Raw genomic sequence first — 20,615 nt, forward strand, 5'->3', positions numbered from 1 at the left:
TTTATGTTATTATTCAAATATATATATATATATATATATAGAGAGAGAGAGAGAGAGAGAGAGAGAGAGAAAGAGAGAGAGTGAGTTTTTGGTGGAAGAAGCATGCAGATGGGAGAGGCTGTAGAGGTGCATGGTCTGTTTGTGCAGTAGCAGAGTGGGGCTGTGGGGCAGGGACAGGGTGGCTTCACGATGCCTGGTGTGGCTTGCAGTGATATGTATGTATTTTCAACCTGGAGTTTACAGTGGCCCTGAATGCACCCTGACAGGACCTGTAAGTCTGAGGCTTGACACAGCAGGTGTCAAGTGCCTTTGCTGACACCCACCCCCTCCCCTGGCAGCTGGGGAAGCCTGCAGAGCCAGCTGTGGGTGGAAGCCCTGTGCAGAGGGAGGGTTGGAGCAGGGGCTGAAAGAATTACACCTGGGGCTGAGCACTGAAGGTCACTGGCAGATGCATTTGTCTGACCCACAAATTCTTAAAAGTTTTTTGTATTTAAAAATAAGGTTTTACACCAAATTCCATTTCTAGTTTGTGTTTAAAATTTTGAGGTATAGGAAAAGGGTCCTGGGCACAGTGGCACACACCTGTAATCCCAGTGACTGGGAGGGCTGAGGCAGGAGGAATGCAAGTTCAAAGCCAGCCTCAGCAACTTCATGAGAACCTTTCTTAAAAAGTGGGGGGCAGGGCTGGGAATGTGGCTCCGTGGTTAAGTGCCCCTGGGTTCAATCCCTGGTGCCAAAGGAAAAATAACATTTTAGTTGTAGATGGATGCAAAATGTTTATTCTATTTATTTATTTTCATGTGGTGCTGAGGATCAAACTCAGTACCTCACACATGCTAGGCAAGTGCTCTACCACTGAGCCACAACCCAGCCCCAAGAAGAAAATTTTGATGAGCTATTGACATCATGGGCCATTGCTGGCTGGCCAACTGGGGTCAGGGTGTTCTCACCTCAGCAGGGCATTCACAGACCCCACCCCCAGCCCCTGTCATCACCTACATCTGTCCCCTGCTATAAGCATCAGGAAGTCATAACACAACACAGGGTCACATGGAAAAGGACAGCTGCGAGTGCAGGGACCTGCCAGGCCTTGTGCGATAGTCTCCACACCACCAGAGGGCCTCATCGGGCGGCCCACTTCCCGTCCACTGGGGGCTCACTCCTCATGCTAACGTCAGGGTTTTATTATAAGTACACCTCTAAATTGAATCTTCATAGGGCAACACTAAAAGGGATGTGGCTAAGACAAACAGTTATGGCCACAACCTGTACCTGTGGGAGGTGGGACCTGCATCCCAGCTCTTAGGAGGGAGGGTGCTGGCAGCTGCCCTGTCTGTCCTCTTGTCTCCAACAGAGCTGTGGGGTTGACTTTGAGGTCAAAGCATTTGCCACAGAGAGCCCAGATGGTGAAGAGGACAAAGTCTCAAAGAAGTAAGAGCCTATTTGGAATAGGTGAGGAGTGGGGGGGGGGTGGCCACAGTACAGCACCCATTTTATCTCTGTGTGACAGAACTGTTCCCCTGGGGCTGTGTGGCAGGGGTGATGGCGCCTCCCCAGCTCTGGGCAGCTGAGGATAGAACTATCTACCATCTACCTGTGGGCATTGGTGGGTGGTCATCTCAGGGACAAAGGGAAGAAAGTGACAGTAGCGCACAACATCAAGTGCCACAGAAGCACCTAGGAGCTCTCAGATCCTTCTTTTGTTTTCTTCTCCCCCAGAGTCCCCCACCTGGATACTGAACCTGGGTCCCTGACCTATATCCCTAGCCCTTTCCATTTTTTTTACTTTGAGACATATCTCCTTAAGTTGCCCAAAATGGCCTCAAATTTGAGATCCTCCTGCCTTAGCCTCTCAAGTCTCTGGGATTACAGGCATGCACCACTGTACCCAGCTCTCCTTCTTTTAAATTTCTATTTATTTATTTATTTACTTATTTTGGTACTGGGGAATGAATCCAGGGGCACATTACCACTATGCTAGATCTCCATCCCTTTTTATTTTTGAGACAGGGTTTTGTTAAGTTGCTTAGGGCCTCACTAAGTTGCCTTAAACTTGTAATCCTCCTCAGCCTCCCAGTTGCTGGGAATGCCCAACATTCTTCCTCCTTAAACAAATTTTTTATGGTGTTAAAATACACATAATATGACATTTATCATTTAACTACTTCTCAGTATACAACTCAGTAGCATTAACTCCATTCCCAATGTTGTGTAATCATCACCAACATCTATACCCAGAAGTAAAAATTTCATCCCATCACCCCGAACAGAGCTCTATAACCAATAAGCAGTAACCTCTATTCCTCCCACCCTCCAAAACTCAAGATCATTTTTCTTTCTTTTTTTTTTGAAAGAATTTCTTTTTTAGTTGTAGATGGACTAATACCTTTATTTTATTTATTTTTTTATGTGATGCTAAGGATCAAACCCAGCACCTGACACACACTAGGCGAGCATTGAGCTACAACCCCAGCACCCCCATGCTCATTTTTCTAAGGAGCTGAACCCAAGGATGCTTAACCACTGAACTATATCCCTATCCCTTTTTATTTTTGAGACAGGATTTCACTAAGTTGCTGGAGCTAGCCTCGAACTTGTGGTCCTCTTGCCTCAGCCTCCTGGGCTATTGGGATTAGAAGCATGCACCATTTCACCCAGCTGGCTCATTTTTCTTGTTATACCCAGCCAGACTTCTCACTGAGCCCTTCCCATTTCCCCACATACTCATGGTACACATCTCTTGGTGCTTACAACAGTTACTAGCTGCAATTCGTTACTGCTCTGGGGCCTGGCCACCCGAGGCACCTGACACCATCACACAGCCTCGCCTAACCAGAGCCTGACAGGATGAAAGAGACCTACAGAGACATTTCTGGCCCTGACACCCAGCCTGTGGAGTGGGAAAGTCCCCAGGGCTGTCCCAGGCACAGGCCTGTCCCATCCCACCTCTGTCAGGACTCTGGGGAGAGGAGAGGCCAAGCTAAAGTGGCTGATCTAATCCCAGGGATCCTCCGGCCTTTTCTCCACAGGAGCTCTGTGCGATTGCTCATCCGCAAAGTCCAGCACGCGCCATCTGAGATGGGGCCACAGCCCCAGGCTGAGGCCTCCTGGCAGTTCTTCATGTCTGACAAGCCATTGCACCTTTCAGTCTCCCTCAGCAAAGAGGTAACCCGCGTCCCTCTAGGGTAGCGTCCTGGGGCCCCAGCTGTGTGGGTGCCTTGCAAGCCATTCTGCCTCAGGAGCTGTGGAAGGCCAGGGACTGTAAATGGCTCTTTCCATAACTGAGCCTTAGAACAGGGCTAACCAACCAGCGGCACTGCCCTCGCTGGGCCCCACAGACTGGGGAGCCCTTTTTCTCACTGGCCTTTCTCTTCTCAACTCTCTAATGTCATGTCATAGGTGTGCCACCCTAAATTATTTACTCCCAGGAAAGTTAGCCACACAGGGCGGCTGTGTGCGATACCATCCATCAGGTGTGTCATGGTGGAAAAGGTGAAGCCCTGCTGGCTAAGGCTCTCTCTGATCCTTCTGGGAGACGAGGCAGTTTCACTCATGTGTTGGCAAGAGCCCATGCAGAGTGTGCACATGCGTGAGTGTACGTGTGCACACGTGCCCACTGGGGCTGGGTTCCACGTGATTGCTGGGGGAAGAGCTTCATCACCCAGTATCCCCGTGGCTTCCTTTCACCTCACTCTTCCTGCTCCCAGAACCTCACAGTCCTACTCAGGACCTCCAGCTTCCTCTTATGTGACTCTCAGAGCCCCATTACTTTCCTCAGCCTCCTGTAGACAGGGCAGAACATGTTCCAGACCCTTCTCTGGAGGAAAGCATCATCTTCCTTAAAAGTAGGGAGTTCACCAAGCTTGTTCTAGTTAAAGGAATTGAACCTAATAAAGATGTCCCCACACTCAGTTCTCCTTTCTGACTTATCTCTAACTTTTTCAGATATATTTCCATGGGGAACCCATCCCTGTGACTGTGACAGTGACCAATAACACGGAGAAGACAGTGAAGAAGATTAAAGTCTTAGGTAGGACCTTCTTTTTTTTTTTTTTTTTTTTTTAAAGAGAGAGAGAGAGAGAGAATTTTTTAATATTTATTTTGTAGTTTTCGACGGACACAACATCTTTGTTTTTTTTTTGTATGTGGTGCTGAGGATCGAACCCGGGCCTCACGCATGCCAGGCCAGCGCGCTACCGCTTGAGCCACATCCCCAGCCCAGACCTTCTTAAAATTAGAAGGCAAAACCTTTGAGAATTTCTCAGCCTTATCCTATTTCACCAGGATCACTCTCTGGTCCAAGTAAAACCCTCTGGGTCTTGGGAACTACCTGCTTATCTTTGTTGGGCCATAGGCAGTGGGTCTTTTAAGGGACAGCAACCTTACAGGTCATCTCATTAGCCTGTATGCCCACTAGGGCTGTCTTTTGTCTTAGTGACATCCCTGACAGATGCTGTTTCCAACCTCCCATGCTGTCCCTTCCCATAGGGCCTCACTGTGCCTGAGCTCAGGGAAGCCAAGGGAGGAGTGTTCCTTTTTGGTCAGTGACAATTTTTTGTTGATCAGTGCAGCAAGTATAGTGGGAAGGGCTCTGGATAGAAGACATAGGGTTAAATTGTGGGTTCATGCTAAGTCTCCTGAAGCCCGACCGGCATCCACAGCAGCAGCTCTTTGTTCATCTTCCCAGGCTGGGTTAGGCTGTCAGGAGAGGTTCCCTTGAGAGTGTTCTGTAAAGTGTGAGGTGTGGCTATCTCAGCTTGAGTGGCCACCTTGTGATGGCCAACTCTGGATGCGTACTGCAGGGAGGTGAGACCTTTGGGAGATGATCAGGGCTAGATGAGGTCATGGGGGCAGGACCCCATGATGACATCAGTGGCTTTATAAGAGGAAGAGGAACTTGAACCAGCAATTCATGCTCAGACTCAGTGTGCAACACCCTCCACCATGTTGTGAGGCAGAAGAAAGCCCTCACCAGATGCTAGTGTCATCTTAATGGGCGGGAGTTGACATAAAACAGGTTATCAGTGAAGAGAAATGACTCGAAGACAGAATTGGGAATCACAAGAGTTTTCTGAGAAAGCCAGAAATGGACTAACATGACCCTCAGAGAGAAAAGCCCTGCTGTGTCTCCAGGAAGGCCAGGAGTCATGCACATACATGAGGGGCCCAGCGTTGATCACTGCCTCTTATCCTCCCTCTGCAGTGGAGCAAGTGGCCAATGTGGTTCTCTACTCGAGTGATTATTACGTCAAGCCTGTGGCCATGGAGGAAACACAGTAAGTAACAGCTGCATTTCCACTTCCGGGGTGGCCAACCTTCTCTGTCAAGTTCCTTTTTCTTTTATGCTGAGAACTAGAATGTCCAGCCAGCCCCCCAGCTTTTTGCTTCCTTCCCCTTTTCTCACTTCAGGGGATGCCAAGAAAGTTAGCATCTTAGTTCTGTTTACCTCGCCCCATGCGCCATCCATGTCACAGGAGGTTGGAGAGAACAATGCAATGACTTCAAATAAACAAGGGGAGAAATCAAGGTGGATGTGTCACCCACCGGGGAACAGCTGGGCCTGCCTATTTATCCTTGACATGAGTCCTTGGTAATGTGGACTCTTTCTGCTAACCCCACCCTGCCCCAGCAGATGGCCAAATGAGCAGTCAGACCAGGCTAGGACTTTCTTTTGCTCCTTTATTCAGTTTGAAAATTCCACACCAATGGTAACTTGATAAGGAAGATGCATTCATTTTTAGCCTGTCATTGTGAATGACTTTTCTCCCTTTGATAGAATCAAAAACAAATGAGAATCCTGCAGTGGCTCCTTCATTCATGAGAGACAGAGCAGGCTGCACTTTGTGCTAGGAAGTCAGATACATTTTTTTAATGTGTGTGTGTGTGTGTGTGTGTGGTGTGGGGGATTATACTCAAGAGCTCACATGTGCTAGGCAAGGGCTCTACCACTGAGTTACATCTCTAGACCTTTTTATTTTTCATTTTGAGACAGGGTTACCCATGCTGACCTCAAATTTGCAATCCTCCTATTTCAGCCTCCCTAGTGGCTAGGATTATAGGTACGTACCATTGAGCCCAGAAACATTTAATACACCCCAGAAGGCCTTTTCCACTTTATCTAGTTGGCATGTTCTAAACATCACTGAATGTAGAAAACATTACCAGGGTCAAAGGAAGGTTGGGGTGGAGAGGAGGGGTTGTTGGTGAGGAAAGATAAACCGATTCACTAAGATAATATTGCACAATATTTAAAAGGCAACTTTAGGATAAACTATTACTCAAAACAAATTCATCCTTAAGTTTAAATATAGGCCTTCAGTGGAGGGAAGCAGGAAAGAACCACAACTCCTTAGCTGACTTCTTAATGCCAGGCCTAGGGTCTGTCCCACATTTTGGGCACATCCTTGCCATCCTTGGGGTCTGGGGAGTCTTAGCCCCAGCTGGCCTTTTGGCAGATGCTCAGAAACAACCAGGCAAATAGTCCTGACTGAGTTTTTAACTATATACCCTGTTATCTAGCCTACTTTTAAGTCTTTGGGTCAAATGAGTCTCAGGAGACTGAAAACCATTCTAAGATCCTCCCAAGGGTGGGGGAGGGAGATTGGAAGCTGGGTCAGATGGTGTTAGTGGGTCTTAGGCTAGAGGCCACTCAGAAGGCTGTAGAGCATGAGCCACTGTGCCAGACCCTGGGACTCCAATGGGAAGGCTTCCTCAAGCCACGTCGTACCTGATTTCCAACCTGTTGCCTGCCATTGAGTACCAGGTCCTAAAGGCCCTGGAAGTTGCCTTAAGGCCTTGCCACAGTCCTTTGGCAAACTCTGATTCAGGAAAGGCCATCATGCAGCCCAGTCCCAGGGCCCCCTTTCTATTTCTGTCACTTTTACAATAATGCAAAGTCCATTTTTGTCAATGCCACTGCCCAAATCTAATTCATTTGATAGATTGCCCCAAGACCTAGGTGGGAGGACGTGGGCCATCCTGGGCTCATACAAAATTCTATGAAGAGCTTCCTATATCCACCAGAGGCAGGATCCACCATAGTTGCTTTAAACTCCCCAGTGAGCTCAAATAGGGGAACCCTGCTGCAGGAGGCATTTCGGGCTCCAGCTGTCTTGGAACACTCTCAGGAAGTAGTCCTGATGCCAGCTCCCGGGCAGTGTTTTCAGGCCACACCCTGCCTTCCTCTGGCTGGTACAAGGGTGCAGGGCATGTTGCTGGCACGTAGGGCTCTGCAGCCTAAGGCTGCGACTGTGTGGCTGTTGAGTACAGCAGAGCACAAGATAAGAGGTGTACAGACAGCCCTCACCAAGGCCTGGTCACCAGCACGTGAACAGCAGAGTTGTTCTTCAGCCTCAGATGCTGCTTTGTGATCTTGGTGATGCTGTGTCCCCAGCACAACCCCAGATCGGCCTCTTGGCACAGGGTTCCTGCCATCTGTCAGATGCTGGGGAACTCAGAGCTCAGTTGATGACCCAGAAGACCAAGTAGAGGAAAAAGTGTGTGCTGCTTTGGACCTGAATCAGCCTGGTCTGTGTGGCCACAGATGGAGGCCCCTTCCTAACCCTACTCACCAGCCCACCATCAGTCTCCTGGTGACAGATTTTGGCAACAAGGACCTTTTCCACCTGGACTTATTGACACTGCCCTGATGGCTCTGCTGCACACTGTGGGGTTCATAGAGCCTTAGGAGACTGGCTGGGGTCTCTGACCTGGGACCCATTTGTCTTATTTAGAAATTCAGCAATTCAGAGCAGGTTGGGAGGTCTGAGGCAATGTCCTGATATTGCTGCCAATCCACTCTGCAATTTCACTAACAATATGCTCCTCTTCCCAGTAAGTGGATAGGGAATTTGGATCCTGGAAATGCTGGATGACAAATAGGGTCTGGTCGGGTTGATGGTGACTCTCCTCTCTGTTGTTCTTCTTCCAGAGAAAAAGTGTTACCTAATAACACTTTTACCAAGACCCTGACATTGGTGCCCTTGTTGGCTAACAATCGAGAAAGAAGAGGCATTGCTCTGGATGGGAAGATCAAGCATGAGGACACAAACCTTGCCTCCAGCACCATGTGAGTACTTGCTACTGCATGAAAGTCCTGTTGGTGCCAGCTGGTGCAGATCTGTCCCCTGAGCTCAAGATGTGCATGACAGGCCAGCTGGCATTAATGGTAGAGAGTGCAGGTCCTATAGGCCCAAATGAGGCTCCTTCTTCTATCTGGAACAAGGTGGTGATCACACTGGTGGACCCTGGACACAGCCTTGGGTACCCCCAGCTCCACTGCATACTCTGGGTGGCTCTAGGCAAATGACTTGAGCTCTCTGAGAACCTGTTTTCTTGTCTCTCAGTGGAGGGGTGAGGGTGAGTCCCAATCTCACAGAGTGGTGATAAGGACTGACACAAGCTGCATGCAGCATGGAGCCCAGCACTCAGAAGGCGCCTGAGCAATGTCAGCTGCTAGTTTCCTAAAGCGTCATTAGCTGGTGCACTGTCCTAAGCATACAACTGAGCCATGCAGCTGGCTGTGCTCATCCACTTATTTCCTCCGGGAAAGGTGAAAAGTGGGATCCCGAGGGCTGCAGAAGTCAATGAGCTTTATAGGAAGATAAGCACTGTTTACAGGCATGCTGGCGCCTGCCCGTAATCCCAGCTGCTCTGAGCCTGAGGCAGGAAGGTCTAAATTTGGGCCAGCCTGGGCAACTTAGCAAGACCTTGTCTCAAAATAAAAAAAAAAAAAAGGGCTGGGATGTAACTCAATGGTAGAGTGCCCCTGAGTTCATTTCTAGCACTGAGAGAAACGGGGGAGGGAAGGGAGGAAGGAAGATCCACTCGCTGGATTTAGGCAACAGATCTAGAAAAAACTGTACAGTGAAGGCTCAGAAGTCAACACTGCTGCTTTCCTAGCCACCCTTTTGGGCTTCTGTTTCTGGGAGTCTCTCTGTTGGATGGCTCTGAGGGCTTGTGGTCAGAGCCATGCGCCAGCTCAAGACCCACTTGCTGCCCTCTCCCTGGGTGATGTGCTGGAGGGTCCCTCCATGGCCCCAGTAGGCCACTGACTGGAGAGTTGGTAAGGAGTGGACTTTGCTCTCCAGTTAACTGAGCTGCTGACCCTGGACAGGTCTCTCATTCTGGCTCACCTTATGGATAATTTCCTTATCCATAAAATGAGAATAAATACACCTTGCTCACAAGGCGTGGAGAAATGTACATGTTTTAAATGACTCCGCAAACTATAAAACATGTTTATGATATGGCCTGCCATTGTCCATAACATGACTGTCGTGCCCTTGAGGAAGCAGATCTGTGGTGTCAGTTTCTCTGTTATTCTCGCCTTGTGAACATGCTCCAGAATCTAATTCAGTAACTTGGCAACCCACTCACAGAAAATCCTTTGACAGTGAAAATACTCACTGACCCCACTGTTAGCCTTACAGAATGTGAGTCTACAAGCCGTGGGCTCATGTGAGTCAGAAAGGTCAACTTCTGGTCTGTTGGCATCACCTTGGAGGCAGCAGGGCGAGAGCTTGCAGGGTATTCTCTGGCCTGTGACAAAGTACGTTCTCTTCCTTGGGTGTTTGGCCTTATTTAACATGAGGTCAAGAGCCAATCCCAGCAGAAGTGTGGAGTTTCAAGCTTACACCCTCTTTTATTCCCTTTGGTGGCAACCCCTCTCTGCTGAGTAGGTGACCCTCTCCACAATTCCAGGTAAAAAGGCTTCTCTGGGGATCAGTGTGGTCCTGGGTGCACATGTTCCTGGGCCAGATTTTGGTTTCTGGGCTAGAACTTTCAGGGCCATATCCCAGATCCCAGAGCTGTCAACGCAATCTCCCCTGCCCTCAATCCCCTGCCTTCAGGGTCCTCCATCATGATCTCTATCATTATTCACATTATTTTAGTTAGTATTTCATGATAAATTTTTTTATACTGGAAATTTAACCCAAGGGCATATAACCTCTTAGCCACATCCTCTCTCCTTTTTAAATATTTTATTTTGAGACAAATTGTTAGTCTCAAAAGTCTCAAATTGCTTAGAGACTTGCTAAATTGCTGAGGCTGGCTTTGAACTCGAGACTTCTGCTTCAGCCTCCTGAGCTGCTGGGATCACAGGTCTGCACCACTGCGTCCAGCTCATGATAATTTGCATGCCTTAATTCCTGTTATTGGACATCCTGAAATACTTACGTCTTCTTCATTGGGTCTTGTGAGATAAAAACCTGTGATAAAATGTCCACTGTGGTGTGTATCAGATAACAGGAATTCCACGCATGTTAGGATATTTGGAGTGAAGTTTCTGTCAAGGAAAGTCACACCTCACCCTCTTTGGGGCACATCTCATTCACCTCATTCACTCACTTAAACATTCACTGCCAGGCACATACTGGGTGCCGGTGGGGCAGGGTCCAGAGCAGTCACAATTCTTGTGATCGGGGCTACAATAGAGTATCCACGTGTCTTTCCCATGAGCAGAGCACAGAGGAGCGAGTCCCAGTGCTCCCTGGCAGTGTCTGGGAAGGCTTCCCAAAGGAGGGGAGCTATAACTTGGGGTTTTAGGGGACAAGAGAGGAGAAGGAGGGCATTCTGGGGCAGGCTTGTAGTTGGCAAGGCTGGCGCAAGGCAGGATCAGGCAGTGGGGCAGTGGGTAGGAGATGGCAGAGGCATCTCCCTGAAAAACTGAACCTGAAGGATTTCTCAGGCTACAGAGAGGCTGGAAAGCTCAGTTAAGGAGCCTGGCACGTGGGAGACCATTACAGAGACAGATACCCAGGAAGGGAAAGCCCTGGGAGGACTCTGCCTGCCCTGCTGAGATGGTGGAGCAGGCTGGGGAGAGGCTGGATGACCAGGGTACAGAGGAGGGGAGGAAGTATGCTCCTCCCTCTGTGGACTGCAGGAATAGGAGACGCAGGCATCCCTGCACCCCTTCACGTGTATGTGCAGTCCTTGGCCTCAGGCTGGCCTGGTCCAGTTCACCAGTTCCTGAGAAGCAGCCTCCAGATGAGTGGCCCTGGTTGGAGGAGCAAGAATCCCCTCACAAGCTGTGCCTTCTGCTGCCTTCTCACCCTCCACTTTTCCTTTCTATTGGGCAGCCTTAAAGAGGGCATGGACCGCACCATCATGGGCATCCTGGTGTCTTACCAGATCAAGGTGAAGCTCACCGTGTCAGGGTAAGTGTCCCGTGCCGGCACTTGGCCTGCTCCCTCTTCGCCTGGGACTGCTCTTTCCTGAAGGACTAACAGGCAGACAGCAGTGGAGGCAGAGCCTACTGGCTCCTGTGCTGGCCTGGGTTGGATTCTATTTGTCCCTGGAAAAGAAGGTTGTGAAATACTGCACTGTTCGTACCCTGGGCCAAAACAGCTTGCACCTGCACACCACCGAGGTAGAGCGCTGAAGAGCGCTAGAGAGCAGAATGAGAATCAGTTTCATGTTACATTGTACCTCAGAAAGAACAATGGCTGCCCAGCGGACTCTCAGTGACCTTCATCTGTTTGCATCTTGGGAGGCATCTGACCACCAAGGAGGGACTGCATCTTCCCTCCCCTAACATGGAATCACAGAATCGGGAGGCTCCTTTTCATATAAGAGTGCTGACATCTCTAAAGAAACAATTTTCTATTTTAATGAAACTGATTTTTCCTGGTCTTTAATCTCACCAAAAGGGAAACAAAAACAAAAACACCTTGGCTTCTCATTTTCCTTTCAAATTCCACAGCCAAAGTCTCTATTCTAATCAAAGGCAGATCCTGCATATGTCCCAGGGTCCTGGGTAGGTAAAGAGTTCTCCAAATTTTGCTTGGGGCCACAAAGAACACAGGTCTATTTTAGGTATTTTGTTAGCACAAAGTTTCCATTTGTTGTGTTTTTTTTTTAAGTTTTTTAATATTTATTTTTTAGTTTTCGGCAGTCATAACATCTTTGTATGTGGTGCTGAGGGTCGAACCTGGGCTGCACGCATGCCAGGCCAGCGAGCTACCGCTTGAGCCACATCCCCAGCCCTGTTGTGTTTTTTTTGAAGTGGATAGTGCTTTCTTTTCTTTTTCTTTAATATTTTTTAAGTTATTGATAGACCTTTATTTATTTATATGTGGTGCTGAGAATTGAACCCAATGCCTCACACATGCCAGGCAAGTGCGCCACCGCCACCGCTGAGCCCCAGCCCCTGCCCTGGATAGTGCTTTCTTTTCTTTCTTTTGCGAAGATCTAGAACCAGGTGGAGTTTCCCTTAGCAGTTCAGAAAAGCAAATTCAGGTAGTCCTCCTATCCTCAAGTTTCATATTGGTGACTTCAACCATCTGCAGATTGAAAATATTTTTTGAAAACTGCATATGTGGGGGCTAGAGCTTTGGCTCAGCAATGGAGTGCTTGCCTTGCATGTGCAAGGCCCTGGGTTCGATCCTCAGCACCACATAAAAATAAATAAACAAAATAAAGGTATTGTGTCCATCTACAACTAAAAAAGGTACTAAAAAAAAAAGAACTGCACATGTAGGGCTGGGATTGTGGCTTAGAAGTAGAGTGCTTGAATTGTAATGCAAAATAAAAATATATATAAATGTAAATGAAAAAAAAAAGAAGTAGAGTGCTTGCCTGGCACGTCCTAGGCCCTGGGTTCGATCCTCAGCACCACATAAAAATAAATAAATAAATAAAATAAAGGTATTGTGTCCAACTACAACTAAAAAATAATTATTAAAAAAAAGAGTTCTTAAAAAAAACCTGCATATGTGCTGACTGTACAGACGTTCCCCTTGTTATCCCCTAAATGATAAAGTCTAATAACTATTTATACAGCATTTACATTGTATTGGTGGTTTAAGTCATCTCTAGCTGATTTTGAATGTATGGGCGAATGGGTGAAGGTGCTATGCAAACACCACGTCATTTTAAATAAGAGACTTGAACACTGAAGTTTCAGTATCCCCAGGGGGTCCTGAAACCAGTCATGCCCACTATCCCACCTTGCAGATATAAAAGGGTAGAGCAACTTTAAGGGGTTCTCATAGAGACCTCTATGATTCTGTGGCTTATTCTTGACCCTAAGTTATTCTTCCTGACCCTAAATGATCCTCTTGAGAAAAAGAGTCACAGTAGGGAGGAGGACGCCGAATATTAAGGAATGAAAGACCCTGGAAGTGGGGAATGTGGGCAAGGAACCTGAGAACCGAGTCAGGTCTTGCCTCTGAATAATGGGATGTGAAGTCATATTGCCACTGGGGACAGTCACCACACCCATTTGTTTTGTGTTTCCTAGCTTTCTGGGAGAACTCACCTCCAGGTAAGTCTCTTCTCCTCCCTTTCCACTTGATTCGCAGGTCGCCAAGGACAATAAGCCTTTTTTTTTTGTACCAGAGATTGAACCCAGGGGTACTTAACCACTGAACTGCATCCTTAGCCCTTTTTCTATTTTGAGACAGGGTCTCACTGAGTTGCTTAGGGCATCACTAAGTTGCTGAGGCTGGCTTTGAACTCGTGATCCTCCTGCCTCAGTCTCCCAAACTGCTGGGATTACAGGATACACCACTGTGTCCAGTAAGCCCTTCCTCTTAAGAGGAACTAAAGAAGCTGGTCTCTGGGCAGCTCTATTCATATGTTAGAAGTGATGCTGCTGCCTCTGGAGCATCATGCAGTGCTTAGCTCACTAGTGTGTGTCTGGGGTGACAAGTAGGTCTATGCCTCACAGAGAGACTCCTCCAGAAAGTCCACACACTCTCATAGCTGTCTAGCTGTCTTCTGTACCTGTATGCAGTGCAAGACATGAATTATACCATTTTAACCACTTTAAAGTGCACAATTTAGCAGCATTAAGTAGTTTTACAATGTTATAAAACCACCACCACTATCTAGGTTCAGAATATTTTTGCTATCTGAAAGGGAAACCTAGTACAAATTAAGTAATCACTCCTGTTTCCCCGCCCACAGCCTCTGGCAGCCACTAATCTGCTTGCCAGTGTTAACTATCCTGGATATTGCCTATAAATGGCATTGTATAATAAGGAGCCTTTTTGATTGACTTTTATCATTGGCTTAATGTTTTCAAGGATCATCTCTGTTGTAGCATGAACTAATACAGTACTTTATTCCTTTTTATGGCTGAGTAATATTCCACTGTATGGATATACCACATTATGCATATTTTGGGAGGGATTGTTTCTACCTTTTGATAATTGTGAATGATGACAGCTTCCTTTTAAGTCATGCACAAAGAAGGAACAAATTTGAGTCAGGTGTGGTGGTGCACTCCTGTAATCCCAGTGATTTCCTCCCCCTGAGTCAGGAGGTTTGCAGGTTCAAGATCAGCCTCAGCAACTTAGACCCTGTCTTAAAAAAGGCAGTGGGAGTGGGGGGATGGGGAGATGGGGACCTAGCTCATTGGTAAGCATTTCTGAGTTCAATTCCCAGTACCAAAAAAAGAAAAAAGAAAAAAAATTAGAAATATTTGAGTCAGCATTGACTTGACATGATTATCTCTTATCTAGAACCCAGGTCACACCCGTTTCTTTTAGATCCTATCTGTACCTGTGTTATTTAAACAAATGTGCTTGGCCCAGAGTTCAGCCCTGGGCAGGAAGCAGGGGGCCCTAGAATGCAAGGAGGAGCCTGTTTTCTCACCTCTCTCTTCATCTTTCTGTTCTCCCTTTCTGTGAATCTCTCTTTTGTCCTCCTTCCTGACTCCTTTCCTTCCTTCTTTTTTGTATAAATTCCAAGTCGCCCCAAAGTCGTCTAACTTTTGGAGTTCAGCAAACTGTTGTGCTGTCTGTGCCCACCCTTGACACACGAGCCTCACACAGGTTTTAACACATTCAGGATGTTGCACCTTGTTGCAAAGACTATTTAAAAATCCACCCTCCCTCAGAATTGCAAGTTCAAGGTCAGCCTCAACAATTTGGCAAGGCCTGAGCAACTTAGTGAGACCTGGTCTCAAAATAAAAATTATAAAGGATTGGGATGTGGCTCAGTGGTTAAGCACCCCTGGGTTCAGTCCCCACTACCAAAACCCCAAAACAACAACAACAAAATCTACTCTGTCCTTCCTGTCGGATTTTGCCTCTTCTCCTCCCATAACATATGTCACTACATCTAGTAAGCAGCACAGGGAACTTCAAACACTGGCTGCCCAGCCATGCCTGAGTGAAGTTCCTGGACCACATTCCAGGGAATGCATTGCGAAACCTTACTTGACTATTTTCTGATTTCTGTTTTGCTTTGAGTTCAGCTAAATTATCTTTCAGCTTGGGCCTGGGGATATTTTATATAGCCACTAACCTTGTGTGTGTGTGTGTGTGTGTGTGTGTGTGTGTATCTACTAACCAGCCTATATTCTTTTTTTCTAGTGAAGTGGCCACTGAGGTACCATTCCGTCTCATGCACCCCCAGCCGGAGGACCCAGGTTAGTTGCGCCATTGTCCAGGCTGTCTCGAGCTCTTCTCCCCTGGCAGACTTATTGGTACTCATTCCTTGTCTTGGGGTTACTAGGTGACATCCACAAGAAGACTGGGCTAGCCCAGAAGAGAGCACTCACCTGTTCACCCCCTAGAGCCTGTGTGGAGGATGTAATGGAAAATCCCAGAACCTCTGCTGTCAACGGACCTAGATTTAGATTTTAGGATGATTTAGTTTGAGAGCCCAAGGCTTTTGCATTTCATTTGGAAACAAAAGGCCTAATGTATCATTTGGAAGCATTCACAGGCATCATGATGAGTATACAGAAAAGACTAGAAAAGAGGGTCAGGCTGGGATCCTCACATCTTGGCTCATTTGACTTATAAATCCATTGGCTCTTGATGGATGTCAAGTGAAGGATAGTGTACAACTCTGTGTTTAACATCAGCCTTGTTGAACTGTCACTGTAAAGAGAACTGGATGATATGGAGTTAGATCTCAAGGAAGTTCTTTTAAGAAAAGCTCAATGAGCTGGGCGCAGTGGCACATTCCTGTAATCCCAGTGGCTTGGGAGGCTGAGGCAGGGAGATGGTGAGTTCAAAGCTAGCCTCAGCAACTTTGCAAGATCCTAAGCAAGTCAGCAAGACCCTGTCTCTAAAAAAATACAAAAAAGGGCAGGTGATGTGGTTCAGTGGTTAAGTACCCCTGGGTTTAATTCCTGGTACCAAAAAAAAAAAAAAAAAAAAAGCTCAATGAGGGGTAGAGCGTGTATTTAGCAAGCATGGGCCCAGGGTTTTGTTCCAAGTGTTGGAAAAAAATAAAAAATAAATGAGGCAGCAGAATTAATCCAGGTGCATCTTAGAAACTCCAAGGAAAAATTCTCCCCTATATAATTAGGCAGGTTGATAGAAAAATCAACCTGTTTGAGAATTCTCCATAGTTATAATAATAAAGACTTTTAAGTAAAAGTGGTATAAACCAGCAGGGTTTCTTTTCCTCATATTTGACAAATAGTTTTTCTATGTTGAAAATGAGATGGTATTTATCCATTAAAATGAGTCCTCATATTCATTTTAGGTTTTGACTCAAAATATTTTGTCTCCAAATATCTTTTCCAAATATTTTAGATTCAAACTCTCTATGCACATTGGCAAAAGCTTCTGGTTAAATAGTTAATCTTACATTTTTAATTCACTTATGCTTGTATCATAAAAATAGTCTTTATTTTTTACATTTATTTGGGAGTAATTAGGACTTTAAGCCGGGAAAACACAGATTCAGTCTTGAAAATGTGGACCCAATCTTCAATTGTTCTTTTAAGGACATTCAAATGATAACCACCCAAAGAGCTTTAGGCAGACTTTGTGAGTTAATTTTTTGTTAAAGAACTTTTAAGCAGGGGGCTGGGGATGTGGCTCAAGCGGTAGCGCGCTCGCCTGGCATGTGCACGGCCCGGGTTCGATCCTCAGTACCACATACAAACAAAGATGTTGTGTCCGCCGAGAACTAAAAAATAAATATTAAAATTCTCTCTCTTAAAAAAAAAGAACTTTTAAGCAAAGAAAAACAGGAGCAAATGGCATGGGCCCCTGTTCCATCTTGGGGAAAGCCTTGATCGGTTCCTTTGCTGCCGAAGAGTTACTCTTCCTTCCCATGTATCATTTTGATGTTTCTGTTGCTATGGCCCTTACACTGGACATCTCACCGTGTCAGGACAAAACAATAAAATCTTTTGTCCTCTGAGATTTTGGAGGCAAGAATTAGGACAAATCATCCTGTGGTTACAAAAGTCTGATTTCCTGAGACCTAAGAGTGACCAAATCTCATGGCTCTCATTTTCTGCCTAGTTCCTGACTCCCTGAGTAGAGGTGGTAGATTCTAAGCAAAGAAACCATGATTTATAGTTAGGCCTTGCCAGAGCCAGGGGCCAAACAATTTGTACCTAGCAAGTGCTGAGGAAGTAAAAGTGTTTTTGTTGTCTGCTGCCAAGAGCATCCACCAAACCCCAGAGTGTTGATTGGATCCGTCCTGTTGACTGCCTTTTCAGGGATGAGGGTCCCAGTCAGTGGGTTTTACTGCTCAGCACTGTAGGGCTCCAGGGTATTCTTGTCAGGGAAAAGTTTGATGAGTTAGGCTCTCTTTGGGTCTCTGTGCTCAGTGGTCCTCACAGATATTCCCTCCTGTACTGGCTTCTAGGTAGGCCTGAGACACAAAAACAGAAGTTCACCATCAAACCACTGCTCCCCAGTTTCTGAAACTCTTTAACTGCATCAGAACTTTATTAGGTGACCAGAAAACTAAAAAAGAGCAAAGCATACTCTAATGGTTAGCAACTCATCTGGGGATATGAACCACATGAAAACCTAACCTGACCCCAGAAGATCAAACTGAGGCGTGAGGGGGTGGTCCTCAGGTGTTAGTGCACACCCTTACCCAGGGTATTGGTATACATCAGGCCCTACGAATCATCCTCCAGCATCCCCTGGTGCTGGAGCTGCATGGTCAGTCTCCATGTGACTCTGACCTCAATGGGATCCAGAGGACACTTAAGGAGAAATACTTTTAAAAGAGGAGTGACATACAAAGGGTGGGGACAATCAGGGAAGAGGTCTTAGAGGTGAGATTATGGCAGTTTCAGGCACCCTGTAAAAAAAAGTGATGGTGGGCTGGGGCGTGGCTTAGAGGAAGAGCTCTTGTCTAGCTTGTATGAGGCCCTGGGTTCCATCAGTGCCCTCAAAAATCAAAGGCAAAACCAAAAGAGAGTGATGGCTAAAGATGCAGAGAGAAAGGCTAAGAACAGAAGTCACACCCAGCCACCAAGAAAGACGCCTTCAGAACTTACTACCCCTCAAACTGCTTAGCTGAAGGGAGAGACAGTCCAGGCGCTTGGTGCGGAATTGATTTTAACCTCTCCTTCTCTCTGCTCTCTCCCTCTCGCCTTCCTTCTGGGCTCACAGCAAAGGAAAGGTAAGCCACCAATCTCCGCTCTGTTTCTCTGACCTGTGACTCCTCCTCCTGTACAGACCCCGCTTGGGGTCTCTGTGCCCTTCCCTTGTGTCCCCTAGCTCCCAAGGGCTATGCTGGGTGTATCTCTCACTTGTGGGCTCTCTTCTTTTCTCCTTTTTGTCAAAGAACTTTTAAACAGGCTGGGTGCGGTGGCACACGCCTGTAATCCCAGCAGCTCAGGAGGCGGAAGCAGGAAGGTCCAGAGTTCAAAGCCAGCCTCAGCAATTTAGCAAGGCGCTAAGTAACTCAGTGAGACCCTGTTACTAATAAAATACAAAATAGGGCTGGGGATGGGGCTCAGTGGTCAAGTGCCCCTGAGTTCAACCCCTGGTACCCCCCACCCCCCCAAAAATCTTTTAAACAAAAGAAAAAAACATGAGGAAAATGGCATGGGCCCCTGTTCCATCCTGGGGAAAGCCTTGATTCATTCCTTTGCTGCCAAAAGAAGATCAAGGGTCTTGGTTCTCTTGATATTTCATCCTCAGCTCTGAGAGGGCACTGAAAAAGGTGTCTCTGTTTTCTTTTTAGTTTTCAGGATGCAAATTTGGTTTTTGAAGAGTTTGCTCGCCAAAATCTGAAAGATGGGGGAGACACTGCTGAAGGGAAGAAGGAGGCTGTCAATGATGAGTGAAAATATCGGCTCTGACTCCGCAAGTGGCCGTAGTTCCTGGTGCCACGAGCAAAGCCCCACAGTCAGCCCTTCAGTTGTGCTAGATATGAAAGTCCGAGTTTCCTCCTGGAAATAAAGTGTGTCATGTGATCCCTGGTTGCAAGTGGGGTTGATTGACTGGGACTTTGAGCTTCTGACCCTGATGCAGAAGTTGCCGCCTTAGCGCCCTGGCTCCTGGGGGGAAAGGGGCATCATCTAGAAGAAAGGCCAGCCACCACAGAATGGCTCAGCAGTGGCCACTGCGGGGAGAAGGTGTCTGGAAGTCAATGTGCCACCCACTGGGACCTGGGGTATCCAAGAGGCTTTGGGTCCTGTCTCTCTAACTTGTTTCTCTGGAAACATATGGTGAGAGATTTCTAATTGACCAATCCTAGCCGCAGGCTTCTTCTTAAAGAGGTTCCTGATATTAATGGGGCAGAGAACAAGTTGGGCAAAAATACCCTTTGTTGCTGATTCCACTTTGGGGGTCAAGTCCCTGATGGAGCCCTGGATAGTTGGTTAAGTTTCTATTGAGTGTGAGCAACAAGGTCATATTTGTTTAGCTTTAGGGGCAAATGGAATGTAGTAGAAGGACCCTGCAGTGGCCAGGGAGCTCAACTGAAGGAAAATCCTGAGCTCCCATTGCTGGGGTGGGCAAAGTCCTGCCAAGCTCTGGGGATTCATCCCAGGAGCTTCAGGACCTGCCATTTGCACGACAATTTATGTGACTCAGCCCCACGAATTGAGCTCTGTGGTCCAGGTCCTGCTTTGTGGTTCCTGGGAAGGAGAATCTGATTGGCTCAAGGAGGCTGATCAAATCCCAATGCCAGTGACAGCAGAGCTTGGCCATGAGGATAGCTTTCTCCAGACAAATGGGTCCACTGTGAGCCATGTGGGCTTCCTGGGTGGAGTGTGCTTCGTTGAGGTGGGGCATACAGAAGGAGGGGATGCTCTGAGTCAGGGAGGCAGATGGCCCTAAGGAGAGGAAGCACATAATGGGGGTGCTTCTAGGGCACTTTCTTTGAAGGTCTGGCCCATGGCACCCACCAGCCTAGAGCCTAATGTGATACCAGGGGGGATGAGCACCTCTCCTGGCAGCCATGGGAAGACTTGGGGATGTGTAGCTCTGGGCCATGCTTCTAGGGAGCAGGTAAAAGGGTTCTGGAGACTTCTCCACTGCTCAGCCCACTTGCTGAAGGCAAGGGTTGAGGGGAGAGTGTTATGTGTGAGGTGTACCGTTGGATTGGGTTTGGGGACCTAGTGCCACAGCAGAGGGTTGGATAGGGCCTGGGCTCCTGAGTGTGAAGACTTCCAATGCCTGAGGCTGTCCAATGGATTCCTGGCTGCTCTGTGTCTTGGGGCTTGGGATGGAGACATGGAGGGCCTCTGGGGAACCTTTCATGGGTTCAAAGACAAAGCAAGGTTTGGACCTGCGTGTGACTTTGAGGCACCCTGGTATTGGCAGAGATGAGGATTCTTTTCTGGAACTATGCTACTATTGTTGTAGAAGAGGAACCCTGTGGGTCAAGGGATCAGACAGTTTTCTCGTTTTTTTCTCCCCAAATGAGGGAATAGTGCTTCATCAGTC

At 47.3% G+C, this 20,615-nt stretch overlaps 1 protein-coding gene across 2 annotated transcripts in view; it reads left to right on the forward strand.

Annotated features, from left to right (window-relative positions):
• Nucleotides 1–19,138, forward strand: part of Sag (S-antigen visual arrestin) — a 33,582-nt gene extending 14,444 nt beyond the window's left edge. The window contains exons 7-16 of one of the 2 annotated variants that reach the window (XM_005326413.5): nt 1,355–1,431; nt 3,030–3,165; nt 3,946–4,030; nt 5,204–5,276; nt 7,931–8,068; nt 11,082–11,159; nt 13,244–13,267; nt 15,324–15,379; nt 18,330–18,339; nt 18,907–19,138. In XM_005326413.5, coding sequence (XP_005326470.2) covers nt 1,355–1,431; nt 3,030–3,165; nt 3,946–4,030; nt 5,204–5,276; nt 7,931–8,068; nt 11,082–11,159; nt 13,244–13,267; nt 15,324–15,379; nt 18,330–18,339; nt 18,907–19,009 — 780 coding nt within the window. In that variant the 3' untranslated portion in view covers nt 19,010–19,138. Of the gene's footprint in view, nt 1–1,354; nt 1,432–3,029; nt 3,166–3,945; nt 4,031–5,203; nt 5,277–7,930; nt 8,069–11,081; nt 11,160–13,243; nt 13,268–15,323 lie in introns of both variants that reach the window. The other variant, XM_078018262.1, reaches the window with a different exon arrangement.
• The last annotated feature ends 1,477 nt before the right edge of the window (nt 19,139–20,615 follow it).

Source organism: Ictidomys tridecemlineatus, chromosome 7 (genome assembly GCF_052094955.1).
Source record: "Ictidomys tridecemlineatus isolate mIctTri1 chromosome 7, mIctTri1.hap1, whole genome shotgun sequence".
Lineage (NCBI taxonomy): Eukaryota > Metazoa > Chordata > Mammalia > Rodentia > Sciuridae > Ictidomys > Ictidomys tridecemlineatus.